The 18334-nt window shown below is 38.4% G+C and overlaps 1 protein-coding gene across 1 annotated transcript in view; it reads left to right on the plus strand.

Annotated features, from left to right (window-relative positions):
• The window catches only part of OSTM1 (osteoclastogenesis associated transmembrane protein 1), a 33076-nt gene extending 17298 nt beyond the window's left edge, over positions 1 to 15778 (plus strand). The window contains exons 4-6 of the mRNA XM_027602803.2: positions 6534 to 6701; positions 8654 to 8819; positions 13736 to 15778. Coding sequence (XP_027458604.2) covers positions 6534 to 6701; positions 8654 to 8819; positions 13736 to 13791 — 390 coding nt within the window. The 3' untranslated portion in view covers positions 13792 to 15778. The remainder of the gene's footprint in view (positions 1 to 6533; positions 6702 to 8653; positions 8820 to 13735) is intronic.
• Positions 15779 to 18334: the final 2556 nt, after the last annotated feature.

An 18334-nucleotide genomic window follows, 5' to 3' on the forward strand; every position in this document is an offset into this window, starting at 1 on the left:
TAAGAAATCAACATTGGTACAGAGCTGTTAACTAAATGCCAGACTTTATTCTGATTTTACCACTTTTTCCACTAATGTCCTTTTTCTGTTTAAGAATCCATTCCAGGATAACAAGTAACTGGCCACACCTTAAAATTTCTATCATATATGTAGCTACATTCCCTTTCTTATTCCAAATGCTATTTTTTTTTAGTTCTTTCTTCCCTTGAGTTTCCTTTAGGCTTGTTAAATGTACTTTAATTTTTATTGATCTTTCCAAAAACTTGTGTTTGGTTTTATTTATTAGTTCCTGGGTTTTTTTTTCTTAATGTGTTTGTTTATTCTTTTGCATTTATTAATTCCTCCTATAATCTTTTGGTTAATTGTGTCTTTTTTCTAGTTCTTTCAATTCAAGGTTAATTTATTTCCAGCTCTTCTTGTTCAACAATAAAATAATTTTCAGATTGGGCGCCTGGGTGGCTCAGTTGGTTAAGCGACTGCCTTCGGCTCAGGTCATGATCCTGGAGTCCTGGGATCGAGTCCCACATCGGGCTCCCTGCTCAGCAGGGAGTCTGCTTCTCCCTCTGACCCTCTTCCCTCTCGTGCTCTCTATCTCTCATTCTCTTTCTCTCTCAAATAAATTAAAAAAAAATTTTTTTTTAAAAAATAAAATTTTCAGATTGTAAAGTTTATAACTTTGGCCTTTCCAATAATAGATTCTGATAAAAAAAGATTACCTTGTGTTTATTTCTAAATTTCCAATTTTAATTTTGATTTGTTCTTTGACTTAAGAGTTCTTTGGAAGATTATTTTTTAATAGGAGTGACATGATTTCTTTATTTGTATTAGTACATCTCAAGTTTTATTGAAATTGTGACCAGTAAATGTAGCTTGTCTACATTTTGGAATTTACTGAGATATCTCTGTGATGTAATAATTATTAAAAATGTTTATTTTTATTTTTTTTAAAGATTTATTTATTTTAGAGAGCACAAGCAGAAGGGGCAGAGGGAGAGGGAGAGAGAATCTCAAGCTGACTCTGCACTGAGGTTGGAGCCTGACGTGGGACTTGATCCCAGTACCCTGAGATCATGACCTGAGCCGAGACCAAGGGTTGGACATTTAACCAGCTGAGCTACCCAGGCTCCCCTGAAGGTTTCATTATATAGGCATGATTGGTTAACTGGTGATTAACTCCGTCTCCAACTCCTCTTCCCTCCTTAGAGGTCAGAGGTGGGGCTGAAAGTTCCAACCCCCAAATCATGCTTTGGTCTTTCTTTGACCAGCCTTCATTCTGAAGCTGTATAGGGACACCCAGCCACCAGCCATCTCATTAGCATACAGAGGCACTCTTTTTACTCTGGATATTCCAGAAGTTTTAGGAGCTATGTGCCAGGAACCAGGGACAAAGACCAAGTATCTGTTTCCCATTATACCACACTTAGCCTCCTGTGGTCTGTGACCATTTTTCAGTCTTTCCCTGTTTCTCATGACTGATAATTTTGAGGAATACTAGTCAAATATTTTATAGAATGTCCCTCAATTTGGGTTTGTCTAATGTTTCTCTCATGGTTACACTCGGACTGTGGGTTTTGGGGAAGAACACTAGAGAAGTGAAGTACCTTTCTCATCACATCCTGTCAGAGATACACGCTATCAACATGGTTTATCCCTGATGGTGTTATCCTGATCACCAGGACAGGGTAGTGCTTGCCAGGTCTCTTTAATGGAAAGTTACCTTTTTCTTCTTCTTTCCATATTGTATTTCTTGGAACCAAGTTACTAAGTAACAGGAATGGGGGTGGGGAAATTAAGCTTTAAATCCTGGAGGGGTGAGCATTTCCTTAAATTACTTAGAAATCTTTCTGTAAGGAAGATTTGCCACTTCTTACACATTTATTTATTTATATCAGTATGGGCTCATGGACATTTATTTCATACCTTGGGCTGTAATTAATTTTTAAAAGATCATGACTTGAGCTGAAGGCAGTCGCTTAACGACTGAGCCACCCAGGCGCCCCTAAATAAATAAAATCTTAAAAAAAAAAATAAAAGTTCTCTCCTATTTGCTGAATGAATTCTTTTTCATTAGGACATTTACTCTGCTGTCTATTATTTTCCCTTTGAATCATTTTATTTGCTTGTTTTTTTTCTTGTTTATTTTGTTTCCTTTTTATGTGCATCGTTAGGCTCATCTTTATTTATTTATTTTTAAGGATTTTATTTGAGAAAGTGAGAGCAAGAGAGAGCCTGAGTGGGGAGAGAGGCAGAGGGAGAGGGAGAAGCAGACTCCCCATCGAGCAGGGAGCCCAGTGCAGGCTCCATCCCAGGACCCTGAGATCATGACCTGAGCTGGAGGCAGATGCTTAACTGACTGAGCCACCAGGCATCCCTCATCTTACTTTCTTAAGTGCTTATGTGGTCAATGTAATAAGATGATTGTACCAGGTTGGGAGAGCTGGAAGCAATCTCCCTCTTTCTCCATATAGAGTTTGGTTTCTGTAGCTTGGCTTTCAAAAGTTCCCTTAAGCAGGCACTATGCACTCACTTCAACAAATGTTTTTTGGGCACTGATTATGTGCAAGGAGGCAGTGTTCTGGGCACTGAGGGTAGAGCAGTAAACAAGACAGGTAAGATTTCTGTTCTTATGAACTATATCCTAGTAGGGGTAAGATTAATAACAAAGAAATTTTATTAAGAGTCATGAGTCCTGGAAAAGGAGTGTAGTGTACTACTTTAGATAGGGTAGGCAGGGAGTACCTCTCTGAGCAGGTGAATTTTGAGATCTAAGGTTTGAGATAGCCACGGGAAGAATGTTTTCCTTAGAAGCAAGGATAAAGGCCTTGGGGAAGAGAATAAGCTTGGTATGTGCAAGGAATAGGAAGAAGGCCTGTTTGGCTAGAGCACAGTAAGCACGTGTGAATGAGATATGGGGAGATAGGCAGAGGCCAAATCATGTAGAGCTGTGCAGAACAAAGGAAGAAATATGGATTGAATTTTAAGCACAAGGGGAAGCCATTTAAATCAGGAATGTGACATGGTATATGAGTTGCATGTTAAAATAGCATTCTGGCTGCCCTGTGGAGAAACTCAGTTGAACCTAGGCAAGAATGGAAAGAAGGAACCTAATTAAGAGGCTGTCACAGGAGAGAGATGGTGTGGACTGGGGTACTGACTGTAGTGTTGGAGAAACATAGATTAGTTCAGGCTATATTTTGTAAGTATATCTAAGAGGACTTGCTGATAGATTGGGTAATTCCTGAGAGTGGTGGAGGCTGATCAGAAAAGGAAGAAGAACCAGGGTTGTCCTAGGCTTTTGGCTCTGAGCAGCTGAGAGGATGATGGGGCCACAGGAAAGACTGGTTGTAAGGGATTGGGAGTTAAGAATAGTTTTGAACAAGTTAATATAAAATAGCTATTAAGTATCTAAATTGAAATGTCAGATAGTGTTATAAATGAAAGGAGCTCAGGGGAGAAGTGTGAGCTGGAGAGAGAGATTTGAGAATCATCAGATCAGGTACAGATGATATTTAAAGCCATGAGACCGAATGTGAGTGAGTGAAGGTATAGTGATAATAAAGAAGCCCCAAAGATGGAGTCCTGGGGATTCCCAGTGTTTTATAGGTAAGGTGTGTGTGTGTTTGAGAGGGGAATGGAGCCAGCTAAATTGATAGTGGTGTACCTGGGATGCAGGGGTGCAAGAGCACCTCACCTGGCTCAGAGGGGTCCCAAACAAATCAGGTTTGTTTGTTTGGCAGAGAAATGAATGGTGGTGAAACAAGAAAGGAAGGCCAATCCTGGGAAGATGGGGCCCTAGCCTCTCAAAGACTGTCTTCAAAGTGCCAAAACTACTTCAGGTTTATATAAGGAAAACGTGGGGCAAAGGTTTTGGGCGGATACCTGCAGGTAGTCTTTGAAGGTCAAATGGATCATTGTCATGGAATCAATCTGGGTGGGGTCTTATAGGCTCAGGGCAGTCCTTACTGCTTCGGGGGTAGTTTTGGTTCCCATTAGGGGATGCTCTGCCCTCAGGGTTCTTCCACTTGAGCCAAGAGATAAACGGGAAAGAAAAACCCAACTAAAAAGTTGGAGTCAAAAGGGAGGTAGCCGAAGTCCTCTTTCAATGGTAGCAATGACATTGGTGACATGGGCTGTGGCGGTGGCTCCACGCTCAGTGACTGGGCTGGGATGTGGGTTTAAATTCCAGACCAGATCCATTTGGAGTAGTAAGTATTTGCAGATGGCTTCTCTGGAAACCCGTACTGTCTTGGTGCCTGTGGAAAGACTTTTTTGTGGATGGATCTGCTGGAAAGGTAGGGCTATCATTCTAGCCTGTTGCATCTCTAGAGGACAGTGGGTGGGTGCAGAGGATAGAGGTTCAAAGAGACTGTGGTTCTGGTCAGTTTCCCTGGCACTGGTATTGTAGCTTGTATTATAATTCAACCTTCCTGGGATAAGACTATGTGTCACACCTTTATATTTTAGGTGCTATTCAAGTGCCTGGATTTACCTTTCTTTCCTTGAATCTCTTGGGTAAAGAAGTCAGGACACAAGGCACGTGCTGTTTCATCCTCTTCCCAGAATCCTACTTCCTCATTCCTTTTATTTTTTTTTTTAAAGATTTTATTTATTTATTCATGAGAGACAGAGAGGCAGAGGCAGAGGGAGAAGCAGGCTTCCTGCCAAGCAGGGAGCCCGATGCGCGGGACTCGATCCCAGGAGCCTGGGATCATGACCTGAGCCGAAGGCAGACGCTTAACCGACTGAGCCACCCAGGCGTCCTTCCTCATTCCTTTTAAACACTGCAAAGCTTTTTATCTTTTGGCTATGCCACCGTTTATTCAGTCAGGCCCTCTGTTGATGGGGATTTTTGTTTGGTTCAGTATTTTACTATTACAGACATGTCTTTTTTCATATAACTTGGAGTATTTGTATGACTTCACCCGTCTGGTAGATGACTAGAAATGAAGTTACTCTGTCAAAAGATATGTGCGTTTTAAATTTTCATATCAATGGCTAAATTACATTCCCCCATCAAGGTTCTGTGCTCAATGTTTGATTGAACACATTTAGCTAAATGCACCATTGTTCTGTGAGAAACAGACCATGTGCTAATTCTTGTGGCAGAACTAAGGAGACTTAGTTTCTCTGTCAAATAGATGGTGAGGGTAACATTGTGGGGGCTATATCACTTTAATTCCTTTAATTTTTCCTTTTGTCTTTCATTCAAATATTCAGTTAATCCCATTTCTTTAGGCTATAAGGTAAAGAATAAGGGGAATAGAAAGCAAGAATGTGAACTGACTGGTTAGCAAACTTGTTCTTGAAAAGACAAATGTCAGTCTGGGAAGTGGAAAAGGTTGAGATTCAGTAATATAATATCTTATATGTTATATCCACTACCTTCATGTTAGGTCATATAATTCTTTGGCATTAATCCCTTTTTGTTGACTAGAGAGGCCTGGATTATAAGCCTTGGGATAAGAGGGTGGAGTGGGGATGTAAATTTGGTGCCTTTTCCTTCCCCTTTAATAAAGTCCCTTCTGTCTCAATAAGGCAGAGTTCAGTGTTGAAGTCAGCCCAGGCAAGGGCATATTTTATTTATTCTGTGAGAGTAGGATAGATAAGAGCAGACATGTAAATTACCAGATGATTTAGGAAATTTTTGGTATTTAGGCTTTAGTAATTTGGTGTCTGAGCTATTGTTCTCTGTTACCAGTGGCTAGTACGGTGGCTTGCTTGCTTGCTTGCTTGCTTGCTTCCCTCCCTCCCTCCCTCCCTCCCTCCCTCCCTTCCTCCCTCCTTCCCTTCCTTCCTTCCTTCTTAAGATTTATTTTAGGGGAGCCTGGGTGGCTCAGTCTTTGGGTGTCTGCCTTTGGCCCGGGTTATGGTCCCAGGGTCCTGGGATCGAGCCCTGCATCGGGCTCCCTCCTGGGTGGGGGGCCTGCTTCTCCCTCCCCCACTCCCCCTGCTTATGTTCCCTCTCTCGCTGTGTCTCTGTCAAATAAATAAATAAAATCTTTAAAAAAAAAGATTTTATTTATTTTAAAAAGAGAGACAGCACAAGTGGGAGGGCAAGAGGGAGAGAGAGAATCTCAAGCAGGCTCCGCGCGGAGCCTGCCGCAGGGCTTGATCCCAGGACCCTGCCGCAGGGCTTGATCCCAGGACCCTGCCGCAGGGCTTGATCCCAGGACCCTGCCGCAGGGCTTGATCCCAGGACCCTGCCGCAGGGCTTGATCCCAGGATCCTGAGATCATGACCTGAGCCAAAGCCAAGAGTCAGATGCTTAACTGACTTTGCCACCCAGGTACCCCTGGTTTTTGCTGTATGCTTGCTTTTCATACCAGGTTTCTAGTCCTTGAGACCTATAATACAAGTAGTGGTTAGCAATATATTATAGATGATAAAACTGAAGCTCAGAGTGATTTATTAACCTGTCTAACATCACAGCTCAGCACGTGAACGTGCTATATTGTTTCTGTCCTCTAGGACGGCAAATAGCTTATGTTAAAGAGATGTAATGTTTTATTGTATGTATTACATGTGCCTTTTAGGGGAACATTCACAGTCTTCTGCAGTTAAGGAATTATTCAGAAGTGTGCAAAAACTGTCGTGAAGCATACAAAACTCTGAGTAGTTTGTACAATGAAATGCAAAAAATGAATGAACTTGAGAATAAGGCTGAATCTGGAACACATTTATGCATTGATGTGGAAGATGCAGTAAGTAATTTACCTCTTTTTTTATTATGTTAAGTAATTTACTTCTGATATGATATATATTTTGCAGTGTTGTTGATTGTGCCTTTAGTATCATTATCCCCTTTAGAGGTATATTGGAATCTGCCTATGTTGTCTTCAACTAGAAATAACTGGTTATAAGTAGTAAAGTTTTAGAATATCCTGGTCTGTCAAACTAAAATGGACACTAATCAAGTACTTCATAAATAAGTTGAGTTTGGTACATTTGATCTTTTAAGTTTGATGATAAGTGTCCTTTTCAGAGCCATTGGTGTTATATGTTTACATTTCAGTTTCTTGTGCACTTGTTCCAGATTAAAGAAGTCTCTGGTTTGCTATCATGTGTTTCTGAAACCATTTCTTAATTACTTCCTATCCCATTGCTTTTATTCTTTATTATCATCTGAAAATTTTAATTTACTTTTTTATAGTCTGTCACCTCTAACTAAAATATAAGCTACATGAAGACAAGGACCTCACGTCCTTTTTTGTTTACTGTTCAGTATTTGGAAAAGTGCCTAGCATATAGTGGGCCTGTTAGCAATGTGTATTGATTGGTCAACAAAAAAAGCCTTTTCCTCCATTGTATAGGTTGCCTTCCATGGGACACCACTAGATGGCGATCATGCCTTTTTATGGGACTATGGTGCCCTGAGTTTTGAGACCTCAAAGGAAATAGGAATTATTGGCTCAAAGAGAGTTTACGGTCCAAATTGATAAACCTAATGGTTGAGAATGATGAATATGAATAACAGCTCAGAGTGAACTATAGTGTATCACTAATATTCGACATGGTAAAAAGCACTTATTATCAAACTTAAAATGGGTGCACCATGGGGGTTTTTGGTTTTTTACTGCTCTAGTGTCTGGATTATTACCTGGCTTCCAGTAGGCTTCAATAAATACTACATATATATTTTAAGACTAATCTATTTCATAATTTTTTAATATGAAGAAAAATGAATATTGATTCTCTGACATAAGTTGGACTACACGGGAAATCAACATGACCACCTGTTTTAGAACATCCTTCTTATAATAAGCAAAACTTAACAGTAAACATACAAAGCACCCCTTGCAAACCAAATCTCAAACAAAATTCAGGCAAGAACATTTTTCTACATTAAATTTGATAGTTTCCTTATATCACTTAGCATGTTTGATAGAAACCATGAGCTCAATTAAAATGAGATATTGCTGCCCCCAGATGTCTGTTTTTAATGTATTCTGCTAAATAAGATATTATCTAATAAAGTTTCCATGACTCATTAGGTATTATGTACTTAAAAAATTGTTTGCCATGTGACTCTTTCATAATATCTTAGGTAATGAATTAAACATTTCATAGATATCATCTCTTGAAGAGAAGCTGTATTTAGTTGATATTTTTATTTCCATTCTAAAAATATTGCAACAAGCTCAGTGAGATTACATATGTAACATAAGAAAAGAATTTTTGTTTGTTTTTGTGAGCCTCCTCCCCCCAGTTTTACTGGGGTATAATTGACAAAATTGTAATATATTTAAAGTGTACAGTGTGATAATTTGATATACACACACATTGTGAAAGGATTCCCACAGTCAAGTTAATTAACACACCCATCACCTCACATAATTACCCTTTTCAGTCTTTTTTAATGAATGAAGCATGGTCGAACAATATTCATATGATACAGGTTCTCTGAGATCTATGAAATGTTGGCATTCCTTGGATGGTGTTATGAATTTAGAATATGAAATTTCTGTATGGATATAAACTTATATAATGACTGTGAACCAGCTAATTTAAGAAATTGTCTTCAACTATCAGTAGATTTTTTTAGGGATGTATATGTAGTCTAAATTCTGGATGCCTGTTATGTTAATAAAACAATTATATGAATTGAAGACAAATTAAATGTAAAATAAAAAAATTTTATTTGTTATTGTTCCAGATGAACATTACTCGAAAACTTTGGAGTCGAACTTTCAATTGTTCGGTCCCGTGCAGTGACACAGTGCCTGTCATTGCTGTTTCTGTGTTCATTCTCTTTCTACCCGTTGTCTTTTACCTTAGTAGCTTTCTTCATTCGGAGCAAAAGAAACGCAAACTCATTCTACGTAAGTTCCTTTTTACAACTTTATTTAGCTAACACCTGTATTTTAAACACTTAGGCCTGTTTTAGAAATGATGTATGCTCTGAAAACTCAAACTGTATTAAGCTAAAACAGCTCTTTGCTTCAAATTTTGCAGTTACACTTACTAATGGAAGAGATGTGTAAGAAGTTTATAATTATAGATAATCAAAAGTCAACACACGGTATCTTCCGGATATTTTAATTGAGAAAGCTTGGAATAAGGCTGGCAGCAACAGAAGAATAGCAACAAAGGTTTTGCAGGCTTGAAATGGCCATAGTAGGGAGAGGTAAATAGCTCTTAGGCCCATCAAAGCCATGGCAGAGCCACCTAGAAAGCCATCTAAAAGGCAGGGAGAAACTATGGTGAGCATACAGATGATTTATGAACAAATTGGAATCATAGTTGCAAGATCATTACTTGACATACAGAGTGTGCTGAATACATATTCCGCATCAAATAGGGCAGAGCAGAAAAAGCACGAACTAGAAAATCCCATCTAGCTGAAGAAGAGTGGCTTCTAAGTGTCATGGTTTCTTATTATCAGAATGAAGATATGGGCTTATCCCTTAGTAATTTTAATTTTTCAAAATAGAGAATGTCTTTTATAGAAAAAGTTAGGCTTTTTTTTTCTTTTAAATATTATTCCTAGCCTAGGAACCTATGAAATAAAAATTCTTTACCTTATAAATTTCTTTTTTTTTAAAAGATTTTACCTATTTTATTTTATTTTTTAAAGATTTTATTTATTTATCTGACAGAGAGAGACACAGCAAGAGAGGGAACATAAGCAGGGTGAGTGGGGGAGGGAGAAGCAGGCTTCTTGAGCCCGATGCGGGACTCGATCCCAGCACCCTGGGACCATGACCTGAGCTGAAGGCAGACGCTTAACGACTGAGCCACCCAGGCGCCCCTTACCTATTTTAGAGAGAGAGCACTAGCGGGGTGGGGGCGGGAGTAAGGGGAGGGTCAGAGGGAGAGGGAGAGAGAATCTCAAGGAGACTGCACTGACATGGGGCTCGATATCATAACCCTGAGATCATGACCTGAGCCAAAATCAAGAATTGGACGCTTAACTGGCTAAGCCACCCAGGCACGCAGCCCTCCCTTATAAATTTCTTTCTAGCCTTTCTTCGTAGTTTATTTAACCTCACTTCTAATACATCTAATTAAAAGGTTACTTGCAGATCAGTTTGAACTGAATTTGTAATGTCTTGTCACCTTGAAAAGCTAGCTAATAGAGGGGAGAGTCTTTAATATGAGGGTATTTAGTAAAGCTTTTCAGAGATTGCTAGCATTCTGTAAAATAGGTAATAACTCAGTCCTAAAAGCACTTATCTAGAATAATAACAAAGTACTGCAGGGACCTCACTATTGAGAAACTTTGTTTTTCAGGACTTGGTGTACTTTTAAAGTTTAGCATCTTATTTATCTTGCAAATAATTTAACTCTGTGGAAGATATTTACTGCTTCTGATTGGGGTTTTTGTATGTTTGTTTTCTAAATCACTACCATCCATCTGTTTGTACAAGCCACAAACCTTGTTATCTTTAATTTCTTAATTCTTTTCTTTATTTCCCCCTTCCCATATTCTCTCCCCCACCCCATTTCACTCCATCAGCAAGTACTGATAGCCCTGCTTCCAAAAATATATCTTAAATTATCTTTTCTCTATCTCCACTGATAATACTCTTCCCTAAGCCATCCCATCTCTTACCCTCCCATGCAGGAGTCCCTTAACTGGTGTCCCTGCTTCCATTTTTTTGACCCACTACAATCCATTCTCCATTTAGTGTCTAGAGTAATTTTTTTTTAAAAAGATTTTTTTGATTTATTTCGACACAGTGAGAGAGGGAACACAAGCAGGGGGAGTGGGAGAGGGAGAAGCAGACTTCTCGCTGAGCAGGGAGCCCGATGCGGGGCTCGATCCCAGGACCCTGGGATCATGACCTGAGCCAAAGGCAGACGCTTAATGACTGAGCCATCCAGGTGCCCCTAGAGTAATTTTTAAAACACAAATCTTACTATGCTTTTCTCCCACTTGAAACCCTTCATGTGTTCCTGTTGCATCTAGAATAAAATTGAAACTTATTTCTAAGCTATGTGTCACCTGGCCCCCCATCTACCTTTCTAAACTCACTGTACCCTCTCCTTTCTTTGTTCATGATGCTGTATGTAGGCAGCCTGGCCTTCTTCCTGCTCCTCTCAAACCCAGACTCATTCACACTGCCCCTTTCCCAAAGCTCTTGTACTGGCCCTCCCTACTTTCCTTGACTGGCTCCTTGACATCCAGGTCTTAGGTCAAAGATTACTTACTCATGGGGAGGGTATGTGCTATGGTGAGCGCTATGAATTGTGCAAGACTGTTGAATCACAGATCTGTACCTCTGAAACAAATAATGCAATATATGTTAAGAAAAAAAAAGAAGAAGAAGATAGCAGGAGGGGAAGAATGAAGGGGGAGAAATCGGAGGGGGAGACGAACCATGAGAGATGATAGACTCTGAAAAACAAACTGAGGGTTCTACAGGGGAGGGTGGTGGGGGGATGGGTTAGCCTGGTGATGGGTATTAAAGAGGGCACGTTCTGCATGGAGCACTGGGTATTATGCACAAACAATGAATCATGGAACACTACATTAAAAACTAATGATGTAATGTATGGTGATTAACATAACAATAAAAAATAAAACCAAAAAAAATCATCACTAATGTTAAAAAAAAAAGATTACTTACTCAAAGTTACCTTTTATGACCCCCATCCTAAGAATACATCCTTCTTTTAATTCTCCTATATCTGTCATCTTTCTTTAATGATACTTAATTACTTTTTAAATTAACTTTTTCATTTATTTTCTACCTTATTTGTCTCTCCTTCTTTGTTTATCTCTTACGGTTGATTCAGCTGTAAGCTCTATCAGAATAAAGATTTTCTTTATCTTGTTCATCACTGTATCACCAGCATCTAGAAAGTACCAGGCCTATAGTAGGTGCTCAAAAATACTCGTTGAATAAAGGAATATTATATTTAATGATAGCATTTCCTAGAGTGTGTTCCTTAAAATACTAGTCCTGTGAAATTCCTTTTTATGATCTTTATAATGTACCTGAATATAAATTAAAGGCTCTAAGATTACATTCCCAAAACTTGACAATAGAACTTTTGCATAATACCTATTAATGTTTCCTGGAAGCATTGTTTATGAATTGATTTATGAATTTAAGAAAATGCTCATGTAAGCAAACAGTTCTTGTGCTGTTACCTCATGGGCATTGTTACTTACTTTTCTTTCTGCCACAATTTTATATGCCCCCATACATTAAGTCCTATGGTAGGAATTAGGGATTAAAACAAGGAACAAGGCACAATATATGCCCTCAAAGAACACGCTGACCATAATCCAGTTACTACAACAAATGTAGTAGAGGCATACAGTGTGGTTGGACCACAGAAAAAAGACTAACTCTGCATTAGGGATGTTGGAATTCATCATTAGATGATGATCTCTTGGGTAGAATTGTTTTATTTTTTATTTTTTTAGTATCCTCTGGGGTAGAATTTTGAAGGATGTAGGGATTTATCAGAGAATAAGGAAGCAAGGAAGTTGTAGGTATATGCACTCATTGGTATTGCCACCTGTTTAGTTTAATAAATTTGGTAATTGGTAAGAAACTCGATTACTTCTAGGGGTTTTAAACAGCATAATAATAATAAAAAAGCCCTCTTGATTTAGTTTGCCTTCCAAATCCATAGGAAGCTTAAGAGTAGACTGCTAGCTTAGACTGTTTTTTAGGTTAAGTTGCCCTTTAGTTTAGCTGAAGCAATACACTGGTCCAGAAAGTCGTGTTGTCCTCTTGCACTTAGAGTGAAAACCAGCAGAGACTGGTTTTCATCCTTGAGCGCATATCAGAATTGTCTGCAGAGCTTTAAAGCAAAACAGAAAAGCAGATGCCTGGGTCCCTTTGCAGACCTTCTAAATCACAACCTCTACTCTCATGTTGAAAACCTCTAAAGTAGAGAGATTCCTAGTTAGCCAATGTAAGATACTTTTACTATGCCATAGTTGTTTTTCATTTCTGGAACATGAGAAACATTCATGTTTAACTATAAGCACAGACATTACCAAGTGAAATAGCATGATTTTCTTTACTAACCCTAATGACTCAGTTCCATTAGCATCATAATCAAAATTGTACATATTTTATTAACAGCCATATATATTTGTGTATGTGTCTGTGCATGTGTGTATAATACAACTTTTCTTTGTAAGCCATTTAAATTTTTTTTCAACTTTTTTTGACAGTTTTTTGACATTATAGAATTATTATGAGAGAAATCTAGATTTGGATTTCTAACTTAGACTTTTTTTTTTTTTTTTTGGGATTTACTGCTTATTCATGAGAGTCAGAGAGAGAGAGAGGCAGAGGCAGAGGGAGAAGGAGAAGCAGGCTCCCCGCAGAGCAGGGAGCCTGATGCAGGACTCGATCCCAGGACTCTGGGATCATGACCTGAGCCGAAGGCAGACGCTTAACCATCTGAGCCACCCAGGTGCCCTCTAACTTAGACTTTTAAATACATCATTTTATTATTGTACCTTATAGCACTTCCATTTTTTAAGTAGAGTACTCTTACATTACATATTTGAGATTATGATGTTCAAGATGATATAAATTAGGTCTGTTTTATTTGGTACTGCTTCTAACAAAGTCATGTGTGGCTTCAAGCAAAGTTATGTTTTTTGAGGTTGGTAGAAGAAAATAGGCATAAGTTTTAATTCTTGGAAGATTGAATCTATTCTGATTCAAACATAGAGTTAATAAATACTATAGTTTACATAAAAATAATGAATAATTATGTTTAGAGAATTTAAGTTAAAATATAATACTTTTGATTTATCTAGCCAAACGTCTCAAGTCCAGTACCAGCTTTGCAAACATTCAAGAAAATTCAAACTGAAATCTACAAGATGGAGAATTAACGTCATATTCCATGGATGAATGGTGGAAGATACAACTTGGTCCAAAAGAGGATGAACTGATTCGACAACTCAAGTTCCCTAAGAAATGCAAGGACTTCAGATTTATTTTTAAATAAGAATTTTCCATTTTTCTTTCCTTTCCATCCTTTTTTTAAGGGTTTGGGTATTTTTAATTTCTAGGCCTAGCAATGTCATCTATTTTAAAGTGTATTTGTTATAATAACAAAAGATGCAAGAACAATCTTTGTTTTATTTTGTAGGCATATTATTACTATTTGAGACTCCTGGTATCTCCTTATTAATGTAGTACTTAAGTAGCAAAGTTTTTGAAAACTAACATCTAAAAATTAATCAGTTATGGCAAAGACTTTGGAAAAAGAAATATACTTGCCAAAAGTAGCCGGTCCAAAGATTAATTTAAATTCACCATTGCAGTATTATTGTTACATATATATTTAATATGTCACACATTACAAATAATATGTAATTCAATCTGTAGTTCCCTTAAAGTCATTTTTGAAACCACTAATTATAAACTTCCCTAGACAATTTTTAGAAGCAGGAAGGCACATTACATTTATCTTTGTAAAAAGATTTGTGGTAACTGATTTCTTACTTAACTTTTATAAATATATTTTGCACCTTATTTTTGCCTTTATTTCATAAGTAATTTGAAATCACTGGACTGCTGTATTATATTCAGGGCAAGATAGATTCTTTTTCTACCAGGGATTTGCATTGTGAATTACATTAAGTTATTTGGCAATTTATAATTTATTACTACTTTAAATCAAACATAGATAGCATTATCACAATATATTTAAGTTGTGAATTTTTTTTTTTAAATGCAGATTCTCTTGGGTTATATGGAGATTTTTGGAGGGGAGAGAAAGGAAGGGTAAAAAAAACTGAAGGCCCAGAAAATAGATAGGAAAGGACCTGAGGGGATGCTCACTATAAGACTGTTGAATGGTTCATGTTGAGGGCATGAGTGAAGATGAGAGTCTGATGCAGAAAGCAGTTAGGTTAAGATGCTTATTTTTTTCTAAATTATTTAAACAGATAAATGTGATATGATAGAAATGAAGTCAGATATTTCACTATCAGAAAACAAATTCTATTTTGGAATGTTTATATCAACTTTTTTTAAAAAAACTTCATTTCAGAATTGGGCATAGCTTTTTTTCCTCAGGTTTTTAGTGTTAGGCATTTCATTTGTTAATTCCTTCTTGCTTTCTGGGTGAAAATAGGCTTTGTTTTAAATGTTGAGAGTATGAGAAATAAGGGTTAGGTTAAATAGTACAATAATTTTAATCCCTTTGTATACTATAAAATGCTCTATAATGAGACAAGAAAGTGTTTTTAATTTTTTTAAATGTTTACTGTATATGCAGAGTGAACAAGAAGGCTCATCTTTGGATATGTAACATATCCAAAAGCTGTTACAGTTTTTCTAGTATGCTGTGATCCATTTAAAATGTGCTGGGGTTTATTCCACGGTCACTGTTCATGCTGCTGATACTAATAGCACTGTCTTGATTTGAAGCATATAGTTGAGGGCCATTGAAAGCAATCTTTCATTAATGCAGATAAAACCAGTTTATATATGCAGAGTTACAAAATGGCATATTTGAATCTGTAAGTAGTGACTCTGATCACCTTTCAATGTTACATATTTCTAAAAACCATTGCTTTTGAATATGGTTGCTAATAAGCACTTTAGAAGAGAAAAAACAACCTTGACTATTTTTCTGGTTGAATCATTGCTCTTTAGAAGTAGCATCAACAATAGATTTCAAAAATAAGTATTAAGCATTATACTAAAATGTGTAAATACTTCATTTTTTAGTCATACTGAAAAATTCTTTGCCTAGTTTTAAATTCTGAGACACATAGCATATATGTGTGCATTAGATCATCTTTAGCTTTTTGACACTTTGAAATAAAGGAAGTAATTTAAGGAAATTGCAGTGCCGTATTTGTTTTTGTTTTTTGCTTTGTTCTGCTTTGAAAGAGAGAGAGAGGCAGAGAGCAAGTGGGGGGGGGGCAGAGGAGGAGGGAGAGAGAGAGAATCATAAGCAGGCTCCATGCTCAGCATGGAGCCCAGTGCAAGGCATGATCTCACAACCCCAAGATCGTGACCTGAGCCAAAAATCAAGAGTCGGACGCTTAACTGACTCAGCCACCCAGACGTCCCAAGCCATATTTGATTTTTAAATGCATTTTTAAAACTTCTGAGTTTCTGAGAGGTCTGCTATAATTCTTATATTTGTTCTTCTACATGTAATGTTTTTGTTGTTTTTTGGCTACCTTTGAGATTTCCTCTTAATTTTTGATTTTCAGCAGTTTTACTATGATGTGTGTAGGTATATTTTTCTTTGTATTCTCCTTGGGATTCTCTGAGCCTCTTGGATCTTTTTGTTGTCTATTAATTTTGGAAAATTCTCAGCTATTCTACTATCAAATATACTTCTGCCCTCCTCTCTCTCTCATCTCCTTCTGGGATTCCAGTTAGATTTGTTAGGTGATGTGATATTGTCCCACAGCTCTATTGGATGCACTCTTCTATTTCACTCTGACTTTCTCTTTGCATTTCAGTTTAGATCATTCCTTTTTTTTTTTTAAGATTTTATTTATTTGAGAGAGAGAATGAACAGGGGGAGGGGCAGAGGGAGAGGGAAAGAATCTCAAGCAGACTCCCTGTTGAGCACAAAGCCCGACATGGGGCTCAGTTTCACAACTCTGAGATCATGACCTGAGCTGAAGTGAAGAGGCAGTTGCTCAACTGACTGAGCCACCCAGGCACCCCAGTATTTTGGTTTTTTTTAAAGATTTATTTATTTGAGAGAGAGAGAAAGAGAGAGCACAAGTGCAAGTGGGAGGGAGAGAGTGAATCCTCAAGCAGACTCCCCACTGAGCGTGGAGCCTGACATAGGGCTTGATCCCAGGACTCTAAGATCATAATCTGAGCCGAAACCAAGAGCTGGCTGCTCAACCAACTGAGCCACCCAGGTGCCCCAGATCCTTTAGTATTTTAATCACAGTTATTTTGAAGTTCCTGTTGGATAGTATCAGTATCTGGGCCATCTCTGGATCTAGTTCTGTTGACCACTTTATCTCTTGACAATATTGTCATTTTCTTCTTCATTTTTAATTTGTCTTAAATTTTTGATTAAATGCCAGACATTGCATGGAAAAGAACAGTAGAAACTGAGATAAAATAGTATTCATACCTGCAAATGGGCAAACCTTTCTATCAGGCTATTAGTATGGAGTAAACTGAATATCTCCTACCAGTAGTTCATCTGGGTTTGGGTTTTATTGTTAATATCATTACCTTCAGTATATTATAGGTTTCAAATTCCTCCAGTGGTAGACTGCTGCTACTTTGTGTTTGGTGTGTGGCCTGAAATGCCAGAGAGTTTTTCTCAGTGTTCCTAGTTCGCCTTCAGCTTTCAGCCGACTGTGCATACCTGTGCAACAACTGAGATCTCTCTCCATGGTCCTGTCCCTCCCTCTGCTATAGAGTTCTCTTGCTGGTTTCTTTGTGCAAGGCTTATGGTTGGGGCAGACAGTCTCATGCAGCTTCTGGGCTCTTGAGTTTTAGGGTGGGCCTCCCTCTCCCCATGGCAATTAGACTCTTCATTGTGATGGGGTGAGATCTTAAATGGGAGTGAGTTTTCTGTCCCTCTCTCACTGGTAGCAGACTCTGCTTTGTATCAGTGAAGGATCCTGGGGACAGTTGGGTTTCCTGCCTTCCTGCAGCATCTGATGGCTTTTGCTTCAACTCCTCCTCCACACAGTCAACCTTTTCTTGGGACTAGGGGACAGGGAGGTTTTGTACCACTCCTCTAGTGGCAGATGGCTTTTTCTTTGTGTGGAAGATGGACATGGGTTTCATGCCTCTCTCCCAGTAGTAGCTGGTTGTCACCTGCTTATCTCACCAAAGGGAGGCTCTTTCAATTCTCCTGATCTGCCCCCAGTCTTTCTTACACCCAGGGAGGCCTATGGAAAAGTGCTGGCAAATAGGGCAGATGCCTTGTATCCCTGGCCCCCAGAGATTCTAAGTTGTCATATTAGCCCACACTTGGTCTTTCAGCTTTTGTTAACATTTCAGGTTTTTTTCCCTCTTTCTTCTTTGGCTGCTACTCTTCCTCCTGTACTCTGCCCAAAGCAAAACAGTTTGTAGGAGCGGTGCTTATGTCTTTCTATATCCTAAGTGAGACTAGAACTCACTGATTGCTTCTGTGTTGTCAACTCTTTTAAGTTTTTACTTGACAGCAAACTGCTCAGCAGTTTGTTGAATACGTTCAAAGAGGTAAAATAGGCAGTGAGGGCCTTAGCAAGTTGACTGGAATTGTGGCGATTGGAGGTCCCAGTACACTGCAGTCATGTCTATTATGTCCTATAATGGAGGTGTCATCATGGCCATGAATGGGAAGAACTGTGTGACCATTGCTGCCAATAGGCGCTTTGGGATCCAGTCCAAGGTGGTGACCAAGGACTTCCAGAAGATCTTTC

The sequence above is a fragment of the Zalophus californianus genome, chromosome 7 (assembly GCF_009762305.2).
Source record: "Zalophus californianus isolate mZalCal1 chromosome 7, mZalCal1.pri.v2, whole genome shotgun sequence".
Lineage (NCBI taxonomy): Eukaryota > Metazoa > Chordata > Mammalia > Carnivora > Otariidae > Zalophus > Zalophus californianus.